The sequence below is a fragment of the Elephantulus edwardii genome, unplaced genomic scaffold (assembly GCF_000299155.1).
Source record: "Elephantulus edwardii isolate Elephantulus edwardi_28Jun2011 unplaced genomic scaffold, EleEdw1.0 scaffold00236, whole genome shotgun sequence".
NCBI lineage: Eukaryota > Metazoa > Chordata > Mammalia > Macroscelidea > Macroscelididae > Elephantulus > Elephantulus edwardii.
In genome coordinates, this window is record NW_006399986.1 from 77156 (window position 1) to 78994 (window position 1839).

The window sequence follows — 1839 nt, forward strand, 5'->3', positions numbered from 1 at the left end:
AATGGATGGATGGATGGGTGGATGATGGATGATGGGTGGATGGGTGGATGATGGGTGGATGATGGATGAATGGATGGATGATGGGTGGATGATGGTGGATGGATGGAGGAAGGATGGATGGATGGATGGATGGATGGATGGATGGATGGATGATGGATGATGGGTGGATGGGTGGATGATGGGTGGATGATGGATGAATGGATGGATGATGGGTGGATGATGGTGGATGGATGGATGGATGGATGGATGATGGGTGGATGATGGTGGATGGATGGATGGATGGATGATGAATGAATGGATGGATGGATGGATGGATAGATGAATGGAGGATGGATGGATGGATGGATGATGGATGATGGGTGGATGGGTGGATGATGGATAGATGGATGGATGGATGGATGGATGGATGGATGGATGATGGATGGATGATGGATGGATGGATGGATGGATGGATGGATGGATGATGGGTGGATGATGGTGGATGGATGGATGGATGGATGATGGATGGATGGGTGGATGATGGATGAATGGATAGATGATGGATGGATGGGTGGGTGGATGATGGTGGATGGATGGATGGGTGATGGATGGATGATGGATGATGGGTGGATGGGTGGATGATGGGTGGGTGGATGGATGGATGATGAGTTAATGGAGAGATCAATAGACAGTTAGATGGATGATTATTGAATAGATGGATGGATATGTAATGATGAATGGGTAGATGGATAGATGACCAGATACACTGGATGAATGGATGCATGCATTTGGTGGATGTATGAATAAAAGAATAAATAGGTGATTAGAGAGTGAAGAAACACTTTTACTAACCGTATACACACTGGTTCCTGCACCTGTCCAAGTTTCCTGTCTTCTGAGATTCCTGCCTCCTTTACTCCAGGTCCCTGGTCCGGAGCCCAGAGGATGAGGGCGAAGGGGTGGAGCTTCTAGGAGTGAGACCCCCCAAGTGCCTCCCCTGCTCACAGCCTGAACACTTTCTGCTGCCTCCCCTCAACCTGGTACGTGTGGGCATTGGTGGGATTCTCTCACCCTCAGAATTGGAAAAAAAAAGGTTTAAACTTATATTCTAGATGGAAAGCCAAGATCCAGAGGAGCCAGGGACTGGCTAAATCTCAGTGCTCCTGCTGAGGTGAAGACCTTGTCTACTGGCTCAGATCATGGGTTTAAAGGGCTTCGCAGTCCATCAAAGGCACACAGCTGGTGCATGACTGTAGGACCTGGGGCTACAGGAGTGAAGAAAACACAGAAATCCCTGAGTTCAGTGACCTAAACACATCAGAGTGCACAGGTCAAAGTCACATGCTGATACAGATCACATGGGCCAACCTCCTGGGACACAGAAGCAGGGGAGGGGACAGTGAAGTCCAGGAGGGACAATCGTAAAATAAAAAAATTTAAAAATCCCAACCCATTGCTTTCAAGTCAATTCTGACTCATGGCAAACCTCCGTCGGCCTCCAAGGCTGTAAATCTTAGCAGGAGGAAACTGCCCTCTTTCTTCCTTCAAGTCCTTGGTGGATTCGAACTGGCAACCTCTCAGTTGTCACTCCTTCAAGTAGTCTACTGTGCCTCCAAGGCTCTCTTTCTCAAGTCTCACAGCTGCCAGGTGGCTGCTGCCCCCCCACCCCCACTGGTGTTTTCATCGCTGTGTGAGCCTGTTTCCTTGGGCACTGGTGATGATGGTGGTGGTGGCAACAGGAGATTGCCATGTCTTTCTTCTGGGATTTCCCCCACCCCACCCTCCACCAGGTGGACTCAAACCCCCAGCCTTTTGGTTCATAGCCAAGTGCATCATCCATTTACACCACCCAAGACTTAT

General features: G+C 49.2%; 1 protein-coding gene across 1 annotated transcript in view; it reads left to right on the forward strand.

Annotated features, from left to right (window-relative positions):
• The window catches only part of HIF3A (hypoxia inducible factor 3, alpha subunit), a 38932-nt gene extending 37841 nt beyond the window's left edge, over positions 1–1091 (forward strand). Inside the window, exon 13 of the mRNA XM_006898689.1 lies at positions 902–1091. Within this exon, the coding sequence (XP_006898751.1) occupies positions 902–1091 (190 nt within the window). The remainder of the gene's footprint in view (positions 1–901) is intronic.
• The last annotated feature ends 748 nt before the right edge of the window (positions 1092–1839 follow it).